General features: G+C 47.4%; 1 protein-coding gene across 1 annotated transcript in view; it reads left to right on the top strand.

Annotated features, from left to right (window-relative positions):
- The window catches only part of Gtf3c1 (general transcription factor IIIC subunit 1), a 66204-nt gene that overhangs the window by 15938 nt on the left and 25377 nt on the right, over window positions 1-24889 (top strand). The window contains exons 7-17 of the mRNA NM_133541.2: window positions 10765-10926; window positions 13053-13168; window positions 14410-14722; window positions 15377-15579; window positions 18621-18757; window positions 20018-20171; window positions 22269-22372; window positions 23087-23271; window positions 23437-23706; window positions 23838-23983; window positions 24769-24866. Coding sequence (NP_598225.2) covers window positions 10765-10926; window positions 13053-13168; window positions 14410-14722; window positions 15377-15579; window positions 18621-18757; window positions 20018-20171; window positions 22269-22372; window positions 23087-23271; window positions 23437-23706; window positions 23838-23983; window positions 24769-24866 — 1888 coding nt within the window. The remainder of the gene's footprint in view (window positions 1-10764; window positions 10927-13052; window positions 13169-14409; window positions 14723-15376; window positions 15580-18620; window positions 18758-20017; window positions 20172-22268; window positions 22373-23086; window positions 23272-23436; window positions 23707-23837; window positions 23984-24768; window positions 24867-24889) is intronic.

Below are 24889 nucleotides of genomic sequence, written 5' to 3'. Positions count from 1 at the left end.
TCACAACCATTGTAGCCTCATTCCAAGGGAATCTAATGCCTCTGAGATCACTGCATCCATAGATACACATGCAGACAAAATACCCAACACATAAAAATTTACAAAAAGAAACTTACACAATGACAGGTAGGTTATAATAGCTTAGCAGCTTCACCCTATGTCTCTGGCTTGACCAAATCTTTGTAAAATCTGAAAGTTGGAGCTTTCAGAAGATCAGGATGGTGAAAGATAAATGTTTTTCTCTGCTCAAATGCTCCTGAAATGATGATAGAGACATAGCAGGGTAAGGCAAGAACCCGGCAGCAGACATGCAGCGGCTCTCAGCAATGCTTGGTGAGGTAGTAACAGGAGAGCAGACTGGGAAAGCTAAGTACCAGTGAGGGGTGGGTAACTAGAAGCTGACACCTGAACTGAAAATCAGAGATTCACAGTGCCTTTGAAGGACAAATACAGATGGGGCAGAGACTGGATGAACTGACAATCTGCATGAGAAGCACCACACCTCACTTCCCTCCTACATCTCACGTGTCAGGGACCTAGAGGGTTTCTAGATATGTGGGCGTGAGAGCAGGCCTGAGACAAGATGGAGTGCTGGCAGTGGAGGATGTGTGGCTATCTTGAGGTGTGATTCCCAGCAGCTGCTGGTTCTTTTGACTGTCTCCTGGTCCATTTCATTTGATGACATTCTTCCATGGTTTCCTAGACTTTTCTAGCACAGCCACATGCGGCAGGCAAGACCAGAGGAAAGGAGTTTGGGCTGGAAGTTCTTATCTGTGCTGGTTTAGGCAAGCTTCAGGATCTCCAGCCATAGCCTCTGGAACAGCAGAGGGACTAGAGCCTTGGACATGGGGCCTCTCTGAGCTAGGCATGCCCTGTACCACTGAGCTCCACTCCACCGCATCTGATACCTCTCTAAAAGGAAACGTCAGCTCTTAGAACTGTCCAGCCTCTAGAACACTGACAACCAGAATTAAAAGGCCTGGGCCTGGAGACTCCTGTTCTGAAGAAAGTGACCAGTTCAAGAGCAAAGTCCTCTACATACTGAATGCTGAAGTTTTCCAGCTAAGGAAAATAGCTCATCGCGTTTCTAACACATCTGACGCTCACCCTTCACTGGGCCCTGGGTGATGCAGCTTTTCTCACCTCCTTCTCAAAAACTGACCTCATGCAGTATCCTAAAGCAACCACATTGTTGAGGAAAATGAAGCCTAATAAAATCCAGGGAACAGAAACCATTGAAAAGTAGATAAAAACTCAGTTCTCAGAAAGGAGTGGGTGTTGATGAGAGCAGAGCAGGAAGCCGTGAAGACAAAGGGAGGAAAGAGGTCCTCAGCAGTTCAGTGGAATGGGAGAGAGTAAGAGAACGTGCTCAGAAAGATCTCAAGAAAGTGGAATGCCAAGGCGAAACTAGAAAGGGCTCGGGTGGGCAGGTGGGTGGGTGGAGTCCCATGTTTCCTGAAAGGGGTGCTGTTGTGCTGCTGGTACCCAGTCTCCTTCCCCTGGCCCCCAACTCTTAACAGTTCCAGCACTCTGTAGCAGCACAGACTGCCAGCCAGGCCTTTAGCAGTGGGCCTTCAAGGACACTTCCAGACCCTAGCACAGAGAACAGAACAGAGAGAAACAAAAGGAACTGTCTTGTTTCTAGTACAGTGAACAAAAATCTGCACTAAGAACCAATCATGGAAGACTTCTCCAAGAAACCCTAGGTTTCCCAGGGGACTGTAACAGAATCAGAACTGTTAGAGTTCTGCAGGAAAGGCCTAGCAGGATGATCGGTGGATAAAAGCACTACCAGGTGCTCCTTAGAGCGGGCCTTTCTCAGGCCCACCGTGCTGGAAATAATGGCTCGAAGGTTTTTAATATGGATTATAGCTTAGACCTTTTGCTGAACTGGCTCATCTAACTTAGCCTGACTGTCCAGCTTCCTACCTGCCAGGTGGCTAGCTCTGTACCGCTCGACACAGTCCTGTCTGTCCCATCAGCTATTAACCCAGCAGCTCTTCATTACAGCCAGCCAGTCAGCAGCAAAACAACACCTCATACGTCTCTTTTAAGCAGATGAGGAAGTGTGTTGAGCGTCCGCCTTGCTGCTGGGTGCCGACTGTGACATGCCACTCAGGGAAGGAAAATGCAGTCTGAGATTGGGGTCTCAGCCCATTTCTCCAGGTGAGAAATGGCGGGGAGCTCGGACTGAGGTTGTATATTCTCAAATTCCTGTGCACTCAGACACCGCTGAGAACTTCTAGCAGTTGACAATCGGGGCTGCGGCCTGAGCTGAGGCCAGGGAATCCGGCTTAGGTCAGAGTGAGTGCCAGAAGTATGGAAGGGCTTCTGTGGGAAACTTAGGTATGGCTCTATATGATGAAGGCCTTCCCCCACTGCATCCTGATGAAGAGACAGTCCTTGCTTGTCCAGACTGCTTATTCATGGTGGATGAAGACGCATTGGTCTTACTCAGGGTGAACCAGGAATCAAATACCTTTTGCAGGAAGGGATGCCCAGGAAGGAAAGCTCACTGGCTAAACACTTGAGTCCTATCTAGATACCTCATTAGCATAAAGAACATTAGGTTCTATGCTGTGTGACCCGTTGTCATGGTCCCTTTAATGGTCACATGCTCCAGGACAGGAACATGGTCTGAGGTAGTTTAGACCCCTGCCATTCTCAATAATGAGGTTTATTGGGGTTTTGGACTTGCTACAACCCTACCAATTCTTCTGTCTGGCACAGTTTACTGCCCCACAAGGAAAGACAAATGTTCACAAAATAAGAAACCCAGTTATGGGCCATAGAAATGACAATACTAAAGTCCTGCCAGCACTTGTTCTCTGTTGGTACAGTATTAACAATTGAAACTGTCACAGAGACATGCCTTAATACAATATGAGAAAAGTCACCCGAACATCTCTGATTTATACTTTCTGTTGCTGTGATAAACACCATGACTAAGACAACTTATAGAAGGAGGGGCTTATTGGCTTATGGTTCCAGAGGGCAAGAGTCTGATAGCCAGGAGCCTTGACAACAAGTAACGGGTAGTGGCAGGGGTAGGGAGCTGAGCACTCACGTCTCAACCACAAGCATGAAGTAGAGAGGCCAGATCAGAAGGCCTTGTAGTCCCCCTCCAGTGACATACTTTCTCAAGCAAGGCTGTGTGACCAAAGCCTTCCCCAAATAACACTTCTGACTGGGAACCAACTGTTAAAATGGCTGAGACTGTGGGGGGACATTTCTCATGGAAACTACCATACATGGTAACTTGAAGTTGATCCCCAGAACCATCAGAAAAAAACTAGATGTGGTAACTGGCATCTGTAATCCTAGGTCCAACACTAACACATTAAATTGGAAGGCAGGCAGAGTTGGCTTGAAACTCACACATGCAAGGCAGCACAGCACAAAATGTAGCCAATAAAATAACAGGGACTCTGCCTCAAAGAGAAGAAAGGAGAAGGCAGGTGGTGGTGACACATACCTTTAATCTCAGTGCTGAATTTGAGCCTGCTTTACAGAGATTTCCAAGATAACCAGGGCTGTTAAACGGAGACACCCTGTCTTCAAGGGGAAAAAAAAGGAAAGAAAGAATGAATCAACCTTTGAAAAAAATTGTCCTCTGATATCCACATACACACCGTTACACACTCATGCCTGTAACCCTCCCGCCAAGGACATACAGTAATTGTGTAAAATTCTGAAGGAATTAGACCATTGATCCTGAAGTCCTTTCTTTAGTTTTGCCATGAATGAGTCCACACTTGAACCTGTCTCCTCCTTCCTAGGAACTGTCAAGCAGCTGAGTAAACCAAGACACAGGGAGACATGGTGTCTAGGAAGCCTGGACAGGTGCAGGAGAACCTTAACAAGATACGACAGATGCAGGATGGGAGGGCTCAGGAGGGCAGAGGTACATTTTAATATTCTGGGCTGTTGGAAGTAAAGTTGTTAGAAATAACAGACTCCAATAATTTGATCTTTTCTTCAGTGAGGAGACACTAAGGAAGAATCTGTTTTGCTATGCAGGCCACTGTGGCCATAGTTTTCTTCCAGGCTGAGGTTCCTGCAAATTCAAAGTAACCACTTGACAGGCTTTTGAAGTCAGGCACTCCTAGCTTATGACTTCCTGGCGGGACTGCCTTCAAGAAATTGCTTGACCTCTGTCTCAGCTTCCTTCAGAGGCTTACTGGGATTATAGCACCTACCTTCTCAGGTGCTGTGGTACTCATGTGGGATGGTGGGCTCTGCGTAGGACCAGAGGCTCGTAGCAGGTAAGATAGATTTAGAGGGGCTTTTTTAAAATTTGTTTTAGACAGCTTTACTTGTATAGCCCCTGCTGCCTAGAACTCATTAAGATCTAGGAGCTGGAATTAAAGCCATGTATCACCACATCTGGCTAGATGCGTGTTCTGTTTGTCTACAGCATTTTTTTTTTCATTGACTGTGTTTCTGGAATTTAAAACAGATTTTTTTTTAAAAAACCTGGGAAGTCTTATTTGCACAGAGAATATAGCAGTACATTTCCTTCATGATAATGACTGGCAGGTGGAGCCCACCTCCCCGCGCCCCTTTCACCAGTGACGCCGCCTGCTGCTACATAACAGTCTGTTTCCCTCTGGGGTGTCATCACCTTCAAGATGTGTCTGTCCATGGGGATTCTCCATAAGCCTGGCCTGGGAGGTCAGCATGACGAGGAATACGTTTGATAAAGAGGTGGCACCCAAGGTGTTCAGTGAGGACAGTTGGACTGGGTAGACTGTCACGTGCACACCACGCCTGTCCTGATTGCTAGAGGTTGTTCTTGGCGGTGGGAGTCCCTGTACCTCTCCAGTCTTCCATCTCTGTCTGCTTCTTGGGTTTGCAGCCTGGGCTCCCAGCCAGCCTTTCCCTCTGTTTGGTGACCCTGGCTCTCTTGCTTTTCTGAGTGACCTTGTGCTGAGTTCTGAGCTCTGGGAGGAGCTGGTCACACCCTTTGCATGTTTTGTGTTCCTAGTACCTGGGCAGAATCAGCTTAGAGCCAGGTGAGTTCTTGTTCAAGTAATTTAACCAAACTCCATTTCAGTTGCTGTTCTTGTGCAGGAGACAGAACTGAAATAGTTTCCAGGGGTTTATGCCTTGAGCTGTGTCAGTTCTGTTTTAGAAAAAAATAGGAAACATTTTTTTCCAAAGCATTATGGAGTAGAAAGACTTAAAAAAAAAATAAAGATGACGTTTTATTTGATGTAAATGTACAGGCGTTCCTGATATATATGAATTGTTTCTGAACCACTTAAACAGAGTTTGGATTTAGGCATATTTGGTATACACGCTTTGCCATATCTATTTGCCAAAAGCAAACTAAGCTTTGTAATAAAAGCAGTTGTCCTGAACTGCTCTGATTTATAAATTCTAATTATTTCCTCAAATATTTACTAGCCACCATGTGTTATTAAATTGTGCTGATAAAAATAAGGACGGAGAAGTGAATTTGGCAACCCCTTCCAACAGGGTCTCAGTTGGGAGCCCCTGGTGGGACACTTCTGAGTGGGCTAGCTGATGACTGAGGCAGTCACCTCACATCCAGTTCTGAAGGGGATTGGGGCTCTCCAAAGCTGATATCTTTGTGAGTCTTAATAAACAATTCTGCAGAAACTAACTTGGATATGCATCCCCACTCCTAGGTTTCTACACTTAAAATGAGGAATCTAAACGTCAAGATGAGAAATCAATTCTGTTTGTAGTAACTTGGAACAAATTTAGCAAAATATGTGCAGATCAGTTACTATGAAAACTATAAAATACCGTTGAAATTTAAGATCTGTGTAAACAAAAAATGGCTCAAGCATGCTAATGTTATGCCCAGACTCCCCAGATTGATCTGATTCAACACAGTCCATGTCTCATTCCAGACGTGGGGGAGTTGATTCTAAAATCTATAAATGTAAGGAACCCAGAAAGCTAAACAGTCCTGAGGGAAAAGGAAATGTAGAACTCACACTTTTGTTTTCAAACCCTGCTGCAGAGCAGCAGAAATCAGACAGTAGTAGACGAGCACAGAGGACATGCAGGTCAGTGAAGCAAATCAATAGCGCAAAGAGGCCCCTTCCTGTGGCTCCGCTGGTTCTCACTTTAGTGAAGAAAGAGTCACCACGTAGTCGCATTGTCATGTGACTCCACCTGTAGCGAAGTCAGTGGGAAAATCTGGACTAGGATTGTTAATGTTCAGGGGGCAAAAAGGGTAGAGGATTGGGGGTGGTAGAAGTCAGGTTGAATTTTAATCCATAGGCTGTGACTTATACCCACTGAAAGGATGGATGGATAAACAGAATGTGAAATAAATGTCAGTCAAGCTGTTAAATTTAAAATAAATAAAACTAAACCCCAAGAAACATACAGGGTATAGCAGAGTAGTAAAATTATGACCATTAAGGGGGGCTATTCAAAAAATTATAGTAGGATTAAGATATACAAACTACGAGAAATGAGCCATATAAAGAATAATAGAAGTGCAATAAATTAAATATGCGGGCCTAAAAGAGAGTCAAAGCCAAGAAAAATGAAAAAGAATAAAGAACAAAAAACAGGATCAAAGGCGAACAAATGCATAAAGACAAAGGGTCAGCGTTGTCCCAGATCTTTAAAGTGTAGAACTTTGTGTTTTGAAAATGATGAAACAAAGCATTTTAATACAAGTGAAAGTGATTAAAAGACACTAGCTATAAGAGTGAAAAGTAATTATTGTCAATAATATGTATAAAAGAAGCAAGAGCATTTAATATGGCAGAAGGGGAAACTCAGGTAAGGGGTGAACATTATCAAGCGGTCCACACCTGGATCACTTGCACAGGGCAAGGGTGGTATCTCCTGGAACAGCTCCTGTCTTTTCCAGAGGTAGCAGCTATCAGCAAGAGTGGGCATGAATGTCCCACCTTTGGGGGATGGGGTCAGCAGTGATGGCGGCAGACAATACACTCTTGACTAGTGACTGGCAAGTGTTGAAGGAGAGGTGGTCAGGATTTCCCTTTGTCCCTTCATAGGGTATAGCCAGCTGATTGCTGGTTGTTGTTACCAGGGCTCTTGTTTCCTTGTTCAGAAAACAGACCTGTCTGTGGGCTTGTCCTAGACTTTAAAAACAGGTAGGCAGGGGGTTGGGGATTTAGCTCAGTGGTAGAGCACTTGCCTAGGAAGCACAAGGCCCTGGATTCGGTCCCCAGCTCCGAAAAATTCTGGGCACCGTTCTAAGTTTTTCTCTAATCCTCTTAACCTCTTTATTCTTTTTCTTCATTGTACATCCAAGAAAATGAGGAGCATGGCTCAGATCATCAGGAGGGATGGTGTTGCTGCAAGGATTTGAGCAAAGAAAGCAAGGATTTGGCGGTGTCTACAGTGCTTAGGTTCTCAGTCCCTTGTGCTGCCACTGTTGAGAGACTGTAACTCATGGAGAAAGGGAAGTGTATGGGCCTGAGCCTTTGCTTAGAGCCACCAGGACCTCAGCCTCTGCAGATCTCCTTCCCGCAGGCTTCCCATCAAGCCACTGGCCAAATTCACCATGGCCCCAAACATCATGTCTACAAAATAGTGTTACTTATGTGGCATATAGACATTCCTTCCACAGCCTGCCTTGCTGCTCAGCCCCGTCTTTATTCTTTCCCTTTCTTTGACTTCTTCCTCTGCCTAGAATGCCAGTCCTCTGTGACAAGGCTACCCCATTCATCCTTCATTGTCCCTTACACTAGATAGACATCTGCTCCACCCTACCGAATAGCTCTTTTCCAAGCCCCCCCAAATGTGCTGGAGATAGAGCCCTGGGGGCACTGTGGCACGTCCGGCAGAACAGAGTCCCTCAGTCCTCCGGCCAGAGGGCATGTTTGTAGCACTTAGTGTGTCAGGTATGGGTGAATCACTGTGCCTGCCCTTGCTCAGTCCATTCAAGATGCATTTAGAATTAACTCTGCTTGAGGCTCAGAGAGGAAAGGAGCTTTCCTGTGGTAGGCAGAACCAGACTGTCAACCTGGGCTGTCTCCCAGCAAGCTCAGTGTCCTCTGGTTTGCCTTGCCAAGCCTCAACTTTGTCTCCTTTTACATCAGAGGAAATCTGTCTGGTTTGTGTCTGTTCTGAATGCAGTACAGAATAAATGTTTATGGAATCTGATTGAAACAAAGGTCTCAACAATCCAGCAGCTGGGTGTGATGTTTGTCCCTGGCTGTGTTTGAAGGCTGCAATAAAGGTAATAGGCAGGAAAGAAGGTACCATCTCGGGGATCTATTACAAAACTTTTTTTTTCCTTTGAGAAAGCCTTGCTACTGAAACCCAGAATGGCCCTGAGCTTGAGTTCATCTTCTCCTCGGAGCAGAAAATCTGAGGATGGAGCTTCAATATCAGGCCTGCATATAAGAACCTGTCTGAGCCATCTGGCTCACCCTGTTCATTTCTGTTCCCTCAACTCTTGCCCTTGCTCATCAGAGATCTGAAATGGAGTTTCCATTATTTTAATATACTTTAAATATTTTTATCGTTTGAGAATTTCAAACAATGTATTTTGATGATATTCCTCCCGTTTATTTCACCCACACTACTCTGTTTCTTTGAATTCCATAGTTGTATCTCTACATTAAATTATTGTTTAATAACCCCATGATAAACCCTTACAGAAAAATTATTCATCCCTCCACCAGAAGGCACTGTCAGTTAGGAGTAGGGGCTCATGGGCCCTTCCTACTCCATGCTTGACTGTTGACTGGCTTGATGCTATGCAGATGGCCACAGCTGCTATGCGTCATGAGGACAGCACTCCTGTCTTGTCCAGAAGATACTGTTTTCCTCTGATCTTCCATGACTTCAGGCTCCTACAGTCTTTAACAAGATTGTCATACCTTTGGCCAAGTTAAGCAAAAGAAAGAAAAGGGCGGAATTAATAAAAATTAAAGAGAAGAAAGGAGACATGGAGAAAACACAAGTCTTTTAAAATTTACATTCCACCAAACAAGAATATTCTTTTAAAATATTGATGATTTTTCTGAATGTATATGAAGTTTTCCATTTTTAGTGCAAGAAAAGTCTGCATATATCGTTAAAATTATCTTTTGGGGTTCAGTAATGGTTCACTGTCTCAGAGGCTCCTGCATTATCCCTTGCTCTGGGCTCCAGGCCACCATTGCTCTGGGGTCTCCTGGGTGTCTCTGAGCGTCCAACAGAAATCAGAGAGCTGATGTTTCCTCTGCAGTGGATCCCAGGTGAATTTTTCCTCTGTGCTGTTCTGTCCGAGGTCCTCTGCTTTTTGTAATGTTGGTGGGCTTTCTCTTGCAGTCGTGTAGGACTTTTCTTCCAGCCACATTGAGCGGCAGATGTAATAGTAAATAACTGATAAATACCCTGCAACAGCACAGAAAGAACGGATCACATTGGCAAACAGGCTTCCGACCTGTGTGGTTGTCATCACTAACCACTGGCTTCCTAGGACTTTGGGACTCTGGGCAGGCCCCTTTGCAGTCACCTAAGACTGTTGTTACCTCCCCCAATTGTCCTAGGGCTTTCTGATAATTTCCCAGAGTTCTCACACTAGGGTGGGGATCACACTGAATTTGCATGCCATTCTCTGCTCATCCTTGGCTTTCTCCTTTTACTTGAGGAAACCTGACAGAGTAATTTGCTAATCACTGACAAGCTGTAGGGAGCCTGAGCAGGTGATCTAACCCTTCATGCTTCAGTTCCCTTGTATATAAAATGACTCCTGGAGCCCTTTAAGACCAGTGAGCTGGGGGCTGGGGATTTAGCTCAGTGGTAGATCCCTTACCTAGGAAGCGCAAGGCCCTGGGTTCGGTCCCCAGCTCCGAAAAAAAGAACCAAAAAAAAAAAAAAAAAAAAAAAAGACCAGTGAGCTGGCATACGTCTGTGCTGTGTCTACACTGTTTCCCATCTTTGCTGTCCTTTTCCTTGGGCATAGTGTGGGTTTTCCCCTGACATGGTAGGTCGCTGCAGGCTATCTGAAGGTAGATGCATTTCCCTCAGAACTCAGCAGCCCAGAGCATGGTTTGTGCTGCAGTGAGGCCCCGCCTTGTCTGTGTTCGTCACTGGCACTGATATAAAGGTGCTGGCTCAGACCTGTTAGTCCTGTCTGCCCTGGCCTCTTTTTGAGTTATTTTGTAAACTAAGTTACCACTCTCTGTTACCAAAAGGGCTCTTGTTGGCTTTAAAGGAAAAGTTGTTCTTCATGTGTGAGCCCTACCTGGAGGAATGTTGAAAGGAATAGGCCATGTCCTCCACCTACACTGACAAGCTAGCAGGGCAACACCCTGATCCTTTTGTGGGTATTTCTTCTTGCTCTAAATCTGTTAACAAAGAACTATAGTCTTGCCCCTAGTTGTAGGTATTGTAGGGCTTTTTCCAAATTTATATTCATTTTATCTATTAATTTTCGTTCTATTTATGTGTATATTTTTGTGAGTATGTGCCACATGTGTGGGGATGCCCTGGAGGCTGGACAAGATCATCTGATCCTCTACATTTGGAGCTCGATATAAGCAGTTATGCTCTCTCTGATATGAGGTGCTAAGAAGCAACCCTGTGAATGCTGGGAGCTGGACCCGGGTCCCCTAAGTACAGCAAATGTCCTTAACCAGCACGCCGTCTCTCTCTCGGGCCCCAGACTAGTAGTTTTAAACTTTGCAGACACAGCTCTCGGGGCATGACCGTGCTGTGATCACAGGTCCGCCATGGCCTTTCAGGATGTCATCAGCTGCTCTCCCATGAGGTGCTGTGTCTGCCGTCTGCTGACGTGTACCCTGTTCCTAGGGACTGATGTCATGGTTCGGTGCCTTAAGCTCCTGAAGGAGTTCAGGCGAAAGATGGAAGACGACCATGACGACGATGACGATGAAGAGGCCATCTCCAAGGCTGTACCTCCCGTGGACATCGTGTTTGAGCGGGACATGCTCACGCAGACCTACGAGCTCAGTGAGTCCTGCTCGCAGCCCTTGCCTGAGGTCATGAGCCCTGGAGAGGGAAAGGTGCTCCCCATGAGGGAAGTGGAGCTCCAGCACATAAAGCCTAGGAGGCTGCAGGCTTCTCTCCAGGCTTCAGCTTTGGATCAGGTTTGCCGCCTCCTAGATATGTGACTTTAACAAGATCCCTGCTTCCCTGTCTGTGAAAATGGGGTGTTAAAACAGAGTTCTCTAGAGATGCACCAGTAGACGAAGAGTAGCAATGTCTTTGAGGGGATTTATTAGGGAGATTGTTTGATATGATGTGGACATTGAGGCCTACCCAGGGAAACCACTAGAGAGCCTATGGGTTTTCATGATCCAGAGCAAGGGAAGAAAGTGCTCCTGACCCAGGTAGGAGTGACCTGGGGAGAGTGCGAGTTGTCTTTCCTGGCTGTTTGTTCTTTTGCTCTCACTGGCTCCCAGTGAGATACCGTACTACCTATCTGGGCATATCCTCCCCATGTTACCCTTTGACTCCTAGGATGGTTCCACCAGAAGTGAATACCTTTATAGACCCACTTAAGAATAATGCTTACCATCTGAGAATCCCTTAATCCACCTAAAATAAACATCATATTGGATGAAACCCACACGAGCACATTCTCAGGATAAAAGGCGCAAGAGTAAATTAGCTACGACAGCCCACACAGAAACACTCAAGAAGCTTCGCTAGCTGTTTGTCTTACTCTGTTTTCTGATGCGATAACAAAGCATCCAAGAGCAGACAGTATTTAAAGACTTGTAGTTCTAGAGGCTGCTGAGTTTGGATTAGGTGCTGGCATCCGCTCTGCTTCTGATGAGGGCCTGTGCTGCTGCGTGAAGGAAGAAAAGCAGAGGCTAAGTAGACACGTGGAGAGAGCACCACATAGTGCTTCTCCAACAGCCAGCCCATAGAGGAGAACTCACTGCAAGGGGACGGGTTCTACCCCATTATTGCAAGCACCTTGAAGTCTGCTGCACAGAGGAAGTGAGCATAGCCATTCTACTGAACACAGCAGAACTCCACCTCTGCCATTCTGCTACTCAGCTTCTGGTACCTCCATTGCCTTCTGACTTAGACTCCACCAGCAGGTCATGCTGGCTCATCGCTCGTTATGAAGGCTTGTAGATTGACAGTTCTCATGGTGGCTCAGATTCCTCAGAACACAATTTAGAAAAACAACTGCCTATAGCCCTCTGTCCCCATGTATGGCCTATGAGCCATCTCCTCTCATTCTGATGGCCTTCTTTATGCGTGTCTGATGTAGAAAGCGTCTTGTGTTCCGATTGATTTTTGCCTGGCACCCTCAAATGTGTGAATGCATTAAAACAAAAATGAAAACAAAACTTTTCTGTACAAAGAGCTTTGCAGTCATCTGTCTAAAGCTCATGTAACAGCCTCCCACCAGGTTCCTCCCTGGAATATTTGATCCCAGGGTATTTAGAAAGGGCTGTGGAAGGCAGGTACCATACTGATATTGAGTAACAGGCATGGACTACATACACGGTACCAAAAGAGACAACCAGTTCTCCTGTTCTCTCCTATGGGGCTGCTGCCATCATTTCCTCTGTACTTCTGCCTGGTCAGGCTGTGAGAAAGGGGCATTGCTGGTCTCCACAGGAACATGGACATGCACATCCAGAGAGGTTTTCAGGAGATGAACATGGGCGCACATGAGCTGAGGCAGATGATCACATGTTCAAGGACAGCCCTCCCCGCTACTCCCAGATATTGTCCTAAAAGTCATTGTGATGCTTTTTGAAAGGGTCACTTTCATTTAAGTAAGTTCATTTATGAGAGTTTAACTTCCTACTGCTGCTTAAAGGTGATGTTAGAGACTTTAATAGGTCAGCTTCTCTTGGAATATACCCACAGTTTACTTTCTCTTTAATGTTTTAGCATGGAGAACTAGAGAGCTAACACACAAAGTGAGCTGCTAGTGTTCTCAGGGTCAGGTAGTGCTCTTAAGTCTGGCAGTGGAATGCTCCTTGGGAAAGAGGGGGAAGTGCTTTCTCTGTCTGGTGGTTCCACTTTTGTGCTTAGCAAAGGAGCAGGGAGGTAGCTGTGAGCAGCTGCCGCTGTGCAGTGGCGGGGTTCAAGTGTGGTGTTTTTCACAGTTGAGCGCAGAGGAACGAAAGGAATTTCCCAAGCTGAGATCCGAGTTGCTATGAATGTGGGAAAACTGGAAGCAAGAATGCTGTGTCGGCTCCTTCAGAGGTTCAAGGTTGTCAAGGTAACACCCTGCCATCCCTATAGTACCTCATCTGATGCGCGCATGGGACTAACCATCAGAGAAGCAGATGCCGTACTGTCTGTCCACGAGGCAGCTGTAATGGGCTACAAGCATGCCAGACCTCCCTTCTCTAAGGGCTTCTCTGGTTCTGCTTCTTAAAACTGAAGCACTGGAGAGAGTGACAGGGCAGCAGCTGCCCTTGCAACTCACTCCTGGGTGAGGGCAGTCAGCTGGACAAGCTGGCTGGTGTCTCATAAGCTGCCTATCCTCTCATTAGTGTGCCTTGCCTGGCACCTGGAAGCATCAAAGACACTAACTGAGACCTAGTGTTCCCCTTTTGTAATTTAAAGCTGTATCTCAGCTCCTGAGGCTGATATTAGTCAGCTTTCTGTAGCTATAATGAGGTAACTAAGGCAGTTAATTATAGAGGAAGGTTGCTTTGGCTTGTTCTGGAGACTCTAGTCCAAAATCAAATGGTTCTTGCTGCTTCGGACCTCTTATGAGACAGCAAGCACCTCATGACAGGAGCACACTGGTAGAATAAACTCACATCCTGAACCAGAAAGTGGTCCAGGGACATAGACACATACATGTAGATGCACATTCACTCACACACACCCCCTTTGGGAGCACTCCTCAGTGACCAGGACTTCCTATTAGACTCCCACCTCCTACAGGTTCTGCCCTTCCCAATAGTACCCCCCTTGGGTACTCATTCAGAGCCTCTGGTGGGCCACTGTGGACATTTTACCATAAGGCAGGGATTAGTTGATTGATGTATAGCAGGGCTCTTGGCATATCCCTGGCATATAATAGGTTCATTGAAGATTTTAACTTTCTCCCACTATATGCTGTGGGATGAGCCTCTTTCCCATTTTAGAAGGCAAGATGATCATGGATTAGTAATGAACCAACAGGTGTCCACAGATGTGGCTGTGTAGAACTGGTGCCTGCAGTGTGTGGAACTCTGAGCTCTATATAATTAGCACAAGCCTATTCCTGACTGTTTCTGCAAGCCAGGTCCAATATCACACACAGGGTACGTGGAAGATCACGTTAAGGCCCTCTCCACAAAGGGCTCCTAGCTTCAGAGAGCAGACACAGTCCAGATCCTGTGTAATCCTGTCATGGCAGGCCCTGCCGGGAAGGTGCTGTGAGACAGGGAGACACTACTTGGACCATTTGTGCACCTATGGGTGTTAACACCCTCTGAAGTAGGCTAACACATGCGATTGCCCTAGGGATTCATGGAAGATGAAGGCCGGCAGAGGACCACCAAGTACATTTCCTGTGTATTTGCGGAGGAGAGTGACTTGAGCCGCCAATATGCGCGTGAAAAGGCCCGAGGAGAGCTGCTAACCACTGTGAGCCTCGCCTCAGTGCAAGATGAATCCCTCATGCCTGAGGGTGAAGAGGCCTTCCTCTCTGACTCCGAAAGTGAGGAAGAGAGCAGCTGCAGTGGCAAGCGTAGGGGCCGAGGGTCCCGGGGGCATTCAAGAGCCTCTGGGGATGCTGGGCCTGGCTCTCGGCCTCATCACTCCACTCCAGCCAAGGGTAAGGGCTGCTTGAAGCATAAGGGGGCATCATGGCCATACACCTTAGAACCACCAGCCGTAATCAAGGAACAGTTGTTCAGCTCAGCAAACACCTGATAGCATCTCTTAGGTGCTGTCATCACACCATTATAGATGTGGGGGATACAGTCATATGATGTGTCCTGGCTTCTTGCAAGGTAGTCATTCTCCTCGAATAACATTTTTTTACATGTTTACTATTAAAAAGTTAAGAGTTCTATCAGCTTCATTCCTTCCCCCAGTCCATTCCAGAAGCAGAGTTTAGTTTATAGAACTACCTTGGAGACAGGGGTGTTCAGTCTAATGTTCTCCCAAGTGAGCTATTACAACCTAGTAAATTTTATTTGTTTTGAGATTGGATGTTACTATGCAACCCACCCTGAGCTCACTCACCCTTCCTGCCTCAGCTTCCCGAGTGCTGAGGTTCCAGGAGTATATTACCCTGGATGCCTTCAGATCTTTAAAAGGTGTGTAGACGGTGGGTGGTTGATAGACTTGTGGATCTCGTGTTCAGCTTTGTTACTTCAAGACTGTAGAGGAGCCCAAGGAGGTCCCTGGGCTCACCTGCCCTAGCTACCAAGCAGAGAAGCCCTTCTTGCTTTCCACTGACCAGCTGTGTCCACCCTCATTGCAGGCGGGTGGAAAGTCCTAAATCTGCACCCATTAAAGAAGCCCAAAAGTGCCGCTGTGGAAAGATCCCGCCGAAGCTCTGCTTGTAGGGATGGCCTGGACACCAGCAGCTCATCCGAGCTCAATATACCCTTTGACCCTCACAGCATGGACAGTCACAGTGGTGACATCGCTGTGATTGAGGAGGTCCGGCTTGATAACCCCAAGGTTAGTAACAACCCTAGGGGATTGTGGCAGGAAGACTCCAGTCGTCTTGGTTCGGTACTTGAGTCCAGGGACAGGAACAGGTGATAGTAGTAAGAATGTCACCTGCCAGACACAGGCTGTGAGCCAAGTGATGACAGCAGTTCCATAGAGTGACACGGAACCATTTGCTGCCTCTGCCCCATGCTATGCCTCGTCCCAAATGTCTAGTGACCTCTGACAAGATAGTCTCTTCACTTAGGCTCAGAGGGAAGTCTGTGTGACTAGTTCACATAGCCAGTATTGCTTGGAAGGCAGCTGGTAGCACCTGACCTTCTGACTCTCACACTTGGGAAGAGAGGGCTGATGAGCAGGTAGAGGGTGGAGGGCTGTGTTGCTGCTGTCATTATTTTGAGGCAGAACCCACTGCCGACCTCTTGTCCTCCAACTCCTAAGCTTAAGCACTGGTGTGGACCAGATCTGCAGCCAGGTGACTGGCTGCTGCCCTTTTGTTCAGGCTTCGCAGCCTGAGGAGAAATATGGAGTCTGGTCTGTGAAGATGAAAGGAAGTGCCATGGAATGGGAAACTGACCGCTAAGAGATGGCAGCCTAGGGCCTTACCAGCTTCCATTCTCGTGTACTGGAATAGCAGCCTACACTTTGGCCATGGCCCTGTTACAGAAGTCATAGGCTCTGGGTCATTTGATCTAGACTCTTTCCACTCTTTAGTGCTTGCTAGATGCTGCCCACTACCTTCTTTTTAGGTCCTAATCCTGATGCAACAGGCCTTCCTCTCAGGCCAGAGTTCTGTGCTGTCTGATAAAAATCAACAGCAGCTGGGGGGAGGGTTGGGAGGAGGACACCCATAAGGAAGGGGAGGGGGGAGGGGGATGTTTGCCCGGAAACCGGGAAAGGGAATAACACTTGAAATGTATATAAGAAATACTCAAGTTAATAAAAAAAAAAAATCAACAGCAGCAAACACTCCATTTTATATCCATGGCTCCCTGAAGGTTTTTGGCAGAGCATAGCTCTGCTTCTGCAACTTCTGGTTGCTTGGGGCAGTTTCCTCCAGAATGTTGTTCTGAGACATGAGGGACAGCAGGCTGCCACTTTGGGGACCTTTCTGAAATCCTCTAGATTTCCATTCCTACTGTGAGAAAACCCTGTCTGACCTGGAGCACCTGTGGTAGGCAGAGAACAAGCTAGGCTCAACTGTCCCCACATTGTCACCCCAGAACCTGAGATGCATTTCCATTTCATAAAAACACTAAGCCATAGCCACCCAGCCAAGCATGCCCTGTGGCTGCCACAGGACGTTGGGGTAAAAATTAAATGGAACGTTTTCTGTCAGTTCCCGAGAACCAGATCCACTCCTTCTGGCTGCTACTCTGCCACACTGTCGGCAAGCCGCCCTCTCCTGGATGTCTCCCTTTTATCCTCCCTCTCCAAGTGGTCCCCTAGGCGGTAGTCACCACACCTGGTACGCACGCGTGCATGCACACACCACACACACCACACACACACACACACCTCATTCTGTGAGCCTTGTGCATTCTGCACGGGCAACAGGACCAGATTGACACTCTCCAACTGCCTCTCAGCCATTTCTTTTTACACTCTGTCCTCTTTGGCCCGGTAAAATCAAAGTTCCAAAAATTTATAATTTAGCAATTAGATTTATATGTTAAATTCTCAATCCACAATTCATCCACACAATAAATTCACTGCCAATTGACAAAGATATAAACCGCCCACCTAGACAAGATAAAATTGATGTAGTTCATCTAAATCTGAACCATCCTCCTCTGTAGACTCCATCTTGATCCCCTTCCTTCCTCCTCTCTCCTGCCTGCCTTATAAAACTTTGTCTCCACCCCACTCTCCACTGTGTAATCAGCTGTCACCTTGACATCAACCTACAACAGGTATTCTTCCTTCTTCAGGGATCATGTTCAGACTTGCCTGCATACTGGCGTGATAAAGGCACAGGTTTGTGGTCAGCTCCTGGAAGACAGACGATCTTAAGAATGAAAGTCGAGTGGGTGGGGGCACAGGAGAGATGGCTCAGTGGTTGAGTATTGCCTACTCTGCACTGAGAACTTGAATTCAAATCCCAGTACCCAGATGCCAGTTCACAGCCATCTATGGCTCCCAGGGCATCTGATTCCCTCTTCTGACCTCCTGTGGTGGTGAATACATACCAGCACATGGATATACAGGAATGCAGGAACACTCATACACATAAAGTAGAAATAAATAAAATATTTTTAAAAATTAAAGTTGTAGGTGAAAAGATGCCTCAGCAGCTTAAAGTGCTTGCTACTCTTGCAGAAGACCTGGGTTCAGTGCCCAGCACCCACACTAGGCAGCTCACGACTACCTGTAACTCTAGCTCCAGGGGATTATACCCTCTTCGGGCCTCTCTGGGCATCTGTTCACATATGGCAGACAGACACACACATACATAGAAAGGGGAGAAGCACAGACTCCTCCCGCTTCCATCCATCCCTTTCCATCCTGGTAACCCCAGGAAGCCTAGTCCACATTCCCAGCCTGCTCTGCCTTGACCTCCAGAAGGTTCCTAGTTTTAGAGTTGGAAGCCTTGTCCTAGTGTACATGCATACACACATGCATGCGTGCACACATTTGTTCTGTATGATCTTGTACAGCTTTTTGCCTCTCTGCTCCCTGGTTTCCTCTTGGGATCTGAGAGCAGCAATGAGGGTGCTGCTGAGCTATCATGACCTGACAACAGCCTTAGCAGGGGTGCTGGGCTTTCCCTCCCACTGGGGAGAAGCCTCGGACAGGGAGCTGCTCTTTGCTTTTAGAAGTACCCCAGTAGGTGATGCCCCAAGTCACCCATGATCATCAGCTGACGGGTACCTCTGATGTTTCTGAACCCTGAAATGAGAGTGTAGTAGGGTCTTGTATAGGGAGCTGGCCTTGGGGATTCTCCTTGAATAATGGGACCTGACTTCCTTGAAAAAGGAGTGCGCCCCTCAGGTATGGAGTCTGCCTGGTCCCACCCTTTCTGACCCCTAATCTGTGTTTCTGATATGTAGGAGGGTGGTGGCTCCCAGAAGGGCGGACGGCATGGCTCAGGCCAGGACAAGCCTCACAAAACATACCGACTGCTAAAGCGCAGAAATCTGATTATAGAAGCTGTCACCAACCTCCGCCTGATTGAGAGCCTGTTCACGTAAGTGTGCTGGTGTCTTTGTGACCGCCCTTCTCCCTAGCAAGAAACAGGAAGGCCTTGAGCTGCTGCCTCACAATGTGTGTTTTACGGTGTCTCATCATGGTCAATAGGATGTAGATTTTGTATCCAGTCTTTGGCAAGGGTAGACCTAGAGAATTAAAATGCTAGGTGTCTCAGAGCCCATGTTGGTTTTTCAACTAACTTGAGTGTTACTTTTTTGTAGCTGTGACAGGCAGGTAAGGGAACAACATGAATGAGGATCATGGTTTGGGCTCATGGTTTCTTGGGTTCTTGGTGTTGTCTCTTGGCTCTGTGTGCGTAGTGGCAGAAATATGTAGCCAGAGAGCTTCTTCACTTTATGACAGCCAAGAAGCAGAGAAAGAGGGCAAGGTCTGTCTCCATAACCTACTTCTTCCTGCCAGGCCGCACCTTACAAAGCCTGCATTGTCACCATCCTCCGGGCCCAAGTCTGTGAGGCCCATGAGTTGCAGGGGCATATCATATTTAAACTGTAACACTGGGAATTGCTACAAGAGAAGGGGACCAAGAACCTTCCTGCAGTCATGGCAAGAGACACAGACAGGACTGTGTTAAGGATAGAGGAGCTAAGTTTAAGGTCTGGTCTTTGTAGCTCTTGAAGCCACTACTCTGGTGGGGCAGCACCTCCAGATCTCTGAGCCCAGAGTAAAAACCACTGGGCAGAAGGGCCTTACCCTGCAGTCACAAATGCTGATTCTTTGCTCTGTCTCTGGCTGGCTGGGATGCAAGGACCACCTCAGATGCCAGGACACCCTGGTCCCTCCTGTGCTGTGAAGATTTTTGTCTGGGTGTCTTGGTATTCATATTGGCCCTGTTCTTCTGTGATTAGTGATCTAGAAATGTCACAAGAATCAGAAAGATTGAGAGAGATCAGTAGAATGGACAAAAAGAGCTTCAGACAGACCAAGGAACAAGTGGTAAATTGAGCTTTTCCTAACTGAATGTTTAATAAGCGTGCAGACTTGGAGAAGACAGGTTTCCAGCCTTGTACTCTGTGCCCTTCCCCCATTCCTTTTCATTGTAAAGTCCTGTGATCTCTTGCTGTAGAGCTGCTGTGGGTAGTGGCCTTTCTTTAGCTAGTTTGTTTACTCTAGAAAGATGATATTTCATGTTCCAAGAAGCCCACCTTCATAGGGTGTGGAAGACTCCTTCAAGGTTTCCCTGGTTCCTAACAGACCTCTGTACCCTACATATGTGAGAGTGACCTTCTCTGCCATTCAGGATTCAGAAGATGATCATGGACCAGGAGAAGCAAGAGGGTGTCTCCACCAAATGCTGTAAGAAGTCCATTATCCGCTTGGTGCGGAACCTGTCTGAGGAGGGTCTCTTGAGATTGTATAGGACTACAGTCATTCAAGATGGCATCAAGAAGAAGGTAATCTCTTGGGCCTCCCCTTAGCCCACCTAGCTAGCTCCATGCTATGGGAAACTTTCTGACCTACTGTCTTTTCATTGTTGTAGCCTGACTGATCCTTTCTAGTTAGTGATTGGGGCATCCAGTTGTGCCTCTTAATGTGGAGGGTATGGGTCCTACTGGTACACTTCCTATGGAAGCTGGGAGCAGCCACTCGAACATTAGAGCAGTGGGTTGGCTTAGCCTGGAACAAGAAGGAAGCAGACCTGTTACACACAGAACAGTGTTAAGATCTCGAAGGGTTGTGGCCAGTCTGGGATGTGTTTGTTTCTGTAGCACTGTGATGGGAGCTGTTCCCATAGTAACTGTAGCTCAGCGGCTTTGCAACATCTTACAGCATCAGTTTTTCAGGGTCAGAGTAATTGCCATGGTGCACCTGGACATTCAGACTGAAAGCAGTAGGAATGTCTTCACAGCCCCGTAATTTCTGACTGGATTTTTGTCTCCACTCTAAAGGAGCTCTGCTTTGATAGTTAGTTTCACTATAAGTGAACAAGGTCATTTCTACATTCACAAATCATTTTTACTTTTTTTTTTTTTTTTTGAGATATACAGCAATACCAAAAAATGGCTTAAGAAACAGAGTTTGCTGTTGCGTGTAGACAGGACTCATGGGCTTTTATATCTGCTGCAAACCACTTCAAAATAAAGCCATCAAGTCTCCTTGACCTAGTGCCTTCATCCACACTTGTCTGCCATGAATCCACTTGAGAAGTGGCAGTTAATCATGTGCCAGCCTTCCTCACTGAAGGACACATCACAGCCCCTATGACTTCAGCAGGTTTTCCAGAAGCTACTCTGTCAGACTTCCTTGGTGTCATTGTCGAGGGCAACAAATCCATCCCTAGTTTGGGCCTGGGGAGACTATCTGGCCTCAGGATTGGCTTAGCTAGTGCTGTTCTAGAAGGCTAGCTAGTGAAGATCAAAGCCTGGGAGAACTGGATGAGGGTGTCAGGTCAACAGTTAGGGTCACATAACCACAGAAATGAAAATTCGTGGAAACGGAGCCTCTACCTGCAGGGCAGCAATGGAAAAACCTGTGGTATGCTTCTGAACTGAGTTTGAAGTTCACTGCTGAGGCTTATTTTCTTTTCTTTTCTTTTTTTTTTTTGGTTCTTTTTTTTTCGGAGCTGGGGACTGAACCCAGGGCCTTGCGCTTCCTAGGTAAGCGCTCTACCACTGAGCTAAATCCCCAGCCCCGAGGCTTATTTTCTAATAGGGCTTGCTTGGCACAGGCTGTTGATGATTGGCTGAAGCCCATGCTCCTAACCTGTCCTAACCCTTGGGCTGTTGATGAGTTCACTGCTGGCTTAGGACAAGGGGCCAACAGGAGCTGCCATCTCTAAGTCCTTTTCAGTTCGTGGAGAAGTCACCTAACTGGATCTTGTTTAGGTCTTACAAAGAAGTCAGCAGCACAGGTGGACTTTTGCAGAAGTGGGCATGGGGCATTAGGGGGAGCCCAGGACTGCTGCTGTCTGTGCCAGCCCCCACAGCTGCTGCCCTTCACACTGCAGTGACAGCAGCACAGGAAGCTGTCTCCTCACTCATGGCCTGGCTTGCTCCCTCGACCTGTGTGCTTCTGCCAGTGCTAGAGTTGGTGTCCTGACTCCTGCCAGCTGCTACTCACCACCCACATTTTTCCCCTTACCTCGGGGAACAGCAACCAGCCATAACCATTCTGCCTAGATTCCCAGGTAGAGGTAACAAAAAAGCCACCCGACATCCTCTGCCAGACACAGAGGTGCACCACACAGGGAGGCTACTATTACGCCACACTCACCTTTCCAGATTAATGAGCAGGTGTGAGGAGCTGCCTCGCTATGAGAAGAGCTGGTGAGCTGTGACAGCCTAGTCAGGGAAACTGCAGGGGCAGTGGTGTGGTCCAAGACATGGTGACTCAGTCCCTGAAGAGTTCAGATGCCTGCAGCTGAAACAGCAAACTGTCTACCTTACATGTTCTGCCTTACTCTGAATTGTGGGTGTGCTGGGAGTAACTGCTGTGGACTCTCAGGTCACACCTGGCCTGCCCTCTGGGGACACTCCAATCTCTTCCCATAGGTAGACCTGGTCGTGCACCCTTCCATGGACCAGAATGACCCTCTTGTGAGAAGTGCTATTGAGCAGGTTCGCTTCCGGATCTCCAACTCAAGCACAGCAAACAGGCAAGTAGAAGAGGTCATAGTTAACTGCCCAGGCCTGCAGCTGCCGCAGCAGCCTTCCAAGGCTTTGCGTGCACTTCATGAGGCCCTGGGTTTGCTAGCTAGAGGCTGTGGCTCGTTCTTTGTTCTAACTTTACCCTTTTCCTTTTTTTTTTTTTTTTTTTTTTTTGATGGTGCTGGAGATGGGACCAGGGCTTTGCATACACTATGCCAACACTTTCCCACTGAACCACACTAGCTTCCCTGATGCTTGTCCATCTGGTAAATGTAACCAGTCGGAGCACTCCCGTTAATGCTTTTGTGAGGAAGCTCAGTCTCGTTGTGGCATAAGTCATTGTACTTCCTTTCTTGAAGGCTCGATCATCTTACCCTAAGTGGCTGAAAGCACACCGGTAAGGGAGCAGTTTATAGATATCTGGGCTCCTGGTGGGCAGAGGTTGATCAGAGAAACTGAGCAATTTGCCAGTAGTTTTTCTGTTGTTGTTGTTGCTGGTTACTGGCATCTATGAAGCATCAGGAGACAGCATACTGAGCTCCCTTTTCCTTCTGCTGGCTAGTAGCCTCTGAAGATCCCACATGAGCCCGTCATGATTTAGAGACCATTCACTTGTGTCATCTGCCTCATCTCATGACCAGTTGAGTCTGAAACCCCAGGCCTGGCAGATAAGCCTTGTTTTTGCTTCCAACATGTTTCTGCACCTTATGTTTGGACTGCAGGGTTAAAGTTCCACCGGCCCCAGCACCCCAAGAGGAAGCAGAAGAGGGAAACCAAGAACCAGAGGTCCCAAGTAGATCAGCAGACTCTGAAGCGAACACATCCTCGAAGCCAGAAAGCACACGGGTGAAAAAGACAGATGAGAAAATGGGCATAACCCCACTCAAGAATTACAAACCTGTCATAGGTAAAGAGCAGCTTCACAGTACCTTGGTCTGCTTTGTTCTGAACAGTGTATATACATCATCTCCCTGGCACTCAGACCCTAGCTAGCCCATGGTAGCTGTGGGATGAACTGGACCAAACACAATCTGGGGTTGCTTGAGTACTGCCCACACCTTTCTCCCTACAGTTCCTGGACTTGGGCGCTCCATAGGGTTCCTTCCCAAGATGCCACGCCTTCGGGTGATGCACCTGTTCCTGTGGTACCTGGTGTATGGGCATCCTGCCAGCCACACTGGGGAACAGCCTACTTTCCACAGTGAGAGGAAAACAGGCAAGCAGGAGCCCAGCAGACCAGGGGTCCAGCCCTCCTCAGGAGATGACTGGGACTCCTCTGAAGCCAAAAACAGCACAGAAAGCAGCTCCTGGGAGGCAGAAATGGAACTCTCCACAGAGAGAGGTGAGTGCCATGGGTTTGTACTTTGGGGTGGAGAGTGTAGGGAGAGAGATAAACGAAGGAGATGGCAGGGTGAGTCTGTTTTCCTCTGACCATATACTAGCTACTTGGAGTGACTCTTGATGTCTTCCTAGTGTATGTGGATGAGATCTCATGGATGCGCTACGTCCCTCCCATCCCCATCCACAGAGACTTCGGCTTTGGCTGGGCTCTTGTCAGTGACATTCTTCTCTGCCTTCCCCTCTCCATCTTTGTCCAAGTTGTTCAAGTCAGCTACAAGGTACCTGTGGTTCTGGGCCGTCTTATATCTATAGGTAGTGGGGCTGGAAGCCTGTGCTCCGTGTGGTCAGGGAAAGAGTTTGGAGTTCACCCCAGTGTGAATGAGTAGAAGGATGAGTGGCTACTGAGATGGTCAGTCAAGGGAAAGCATCTGTTGTTCCACAGAGAGTAGGGGTAGGATTGATAAAGGAACTGGCTGGGTGGATGGTGAGTCATGTGTACTTGAAATGGCTGGCTAGGTAAGAAGATAATAGATACGCTGCAGCATAAAATACCTTTTAGAAGCCCCATGATGTCAAAAAGGAGCAAACAGGAATGACCCAAAGCCTAGCACTCAAGGTTAATCACGGGTCATTCTCATTCATTTAGTACATTTTCTTCTAGTCTTTAGTGAGAGAGAGAGAGAGAGAGAGAGAGAGAGAAAGAGAGAGAGAGTGAGTGAGAGTGTGTGTGTGTGTGTGTGTGTGTGTGTGTCTTAAAAACTGAATTATGATTATACTCATATCATATGTCCTCTCTACTTTTTGGCAGTGTTTTCTATTTAGGGAAGAGAATCGGCAGTCAGCCTTCCCTGCTGAGAGGATGCCCCTTTTTGCCTCCTGGAGAGGCTTAGCAGCTGTGTGCCTCCCTGCAGGACCAGAATGTAGTGTTGCCCCTCTGCCGTGATCTGGGAGTGATCTGGGAGGTTGATACAGGACCCAAAGCAGAGATGGGGAGGTCAGAGTGTTAAGTGGTCTTTCATGAGCCTGTGGCTGAGCTGAACCTACTGGTAACTTATCTCTGTAGGTGGATAACCTGGAGGATTTTCTGAATGACCCTCTGAAGAAGCACACACTGATCCGCTTCCTCCCTAGGCACATCCGGCAGCAGCTACTGTATAAGAGGTGAGAATAAGTCCCACAAAGCC

This window comes from Rattus norvegicus, chromosome 1 (genome assembly GCF_036323735.1).
Source record: "Rattus norvegicus strain BN/NHsdMcwi chromosome 1, GRCr8, whole genome shotgun sequence".
Classification (NCBI taxonomy): Eukaryota; Metazoa; Chordata; class Mammalia; order Rodentia; family Muridae; genus Rattus; species Rattus norvegicus.
This window is presented reverse-complemented; position numbering and strand designations above follow the sequence as displayed.